Source organism: Eutrema salsugineum, unplaced genomic scaffold (assembly GCF_000478725.1).
Source record: "Eutrema salsugineum unplaced genomic scaffold, Eutsalg1_0 scaffold_6, whole genome shotgun sequence".
Taxonomy (NCBI): domain Eukaryota; kingdom Viridiplantae; phylum Streptophyta; class Magnoliopsida; order Brassicales; family Brassicaceae; genus Eutrema; species Eutrema salsugineum.
In genome coordinates, this window is record NW_006256547.1 from 7,509,662 (window position 1) to 7,510,275 (window position 614).

The 614-nt window shown below is 41.5% G+C and overlaps 1 protein-coding gene across 1 annotated transcript in view; it reads right to left on the bottom strand.

Annotated features, from left to right (window-relative positions):
- The window catches only part of LOC18012304 (65-kDa microtubule-associated protein 6), a 3,983-nt gene that overhangs the window by 1,974 nt on the left and 1,395 nt on the right, over positions 1–614 (bottom strand). Inside the window, exons 4-6 of the mRNA XM_006395770.2 lie at positions 445–613; positions 135–350; positions 1–48 (exon numbers count right to left, since the gene is read on the bottom strand). The exon at positions 1–48 is cut by the window's left edge and continues 94 nt beyond it. Of these exons, the coding sequence (XP_006395832.2) occupies positions 1–48; positions 135–350; positions 445–613 (433 nt within the window). The remainder of the gene's footprint in view (positions 49–134; positions 351–444; position 614) is intronic.

A 614-nucleotide genomic window follows, 5' to 3' on the forward strand; every position in this document is an offset into this window, starting at 1 on the left:
GTCCATTAGATTCCATAGCTCGAAAAGTGAAGCCACTACATCCTTCAGCTGCAAATCGGAAGCAATTTTTGGAAACACAAATCAGTGAATGAATGTAAAATAGAAGATTAATTATGTATATAAGTGGAAGCTACCTTTTGAAACCGAGCTCTTCTTTCATTTTTTAGCTTTTGAATCATTTGCTCTAGTCCCTCCAGTGTGCTATCACTAATGTTTGTGGATTGCTCGTGGTCTGTCCTATGCAAGCTCGGATGAACCTCACAAACCGTCTGAGTAAAGTCAGCTCCCAGAACACCGCAAAGTGTGTGGACCTCGTTGACATAACCCAAGACTTTGTTGAGGCGATCAGACTGCATGAAAATAGCACATAAAGGCAGGTTTGTAAGAAACGTGATGGAGATGTTGTTATTCGTTGCTGTTATAGATACGTGATCAATACTTCACCTTTTCCTTCTGAAGCGTGCGGAGATGTGTTTGATACTCGTTCAGTTTCCTTAGAGTCAAGTCTTGTTCTTCAAGAGTCAAGGAACAGATCATGGTCTTGCTGAGATGGTCACTGTATCCTGAGATTTCCCCACTGATCTTCTCAATTTGCGCCTTACATCGGAAAACTG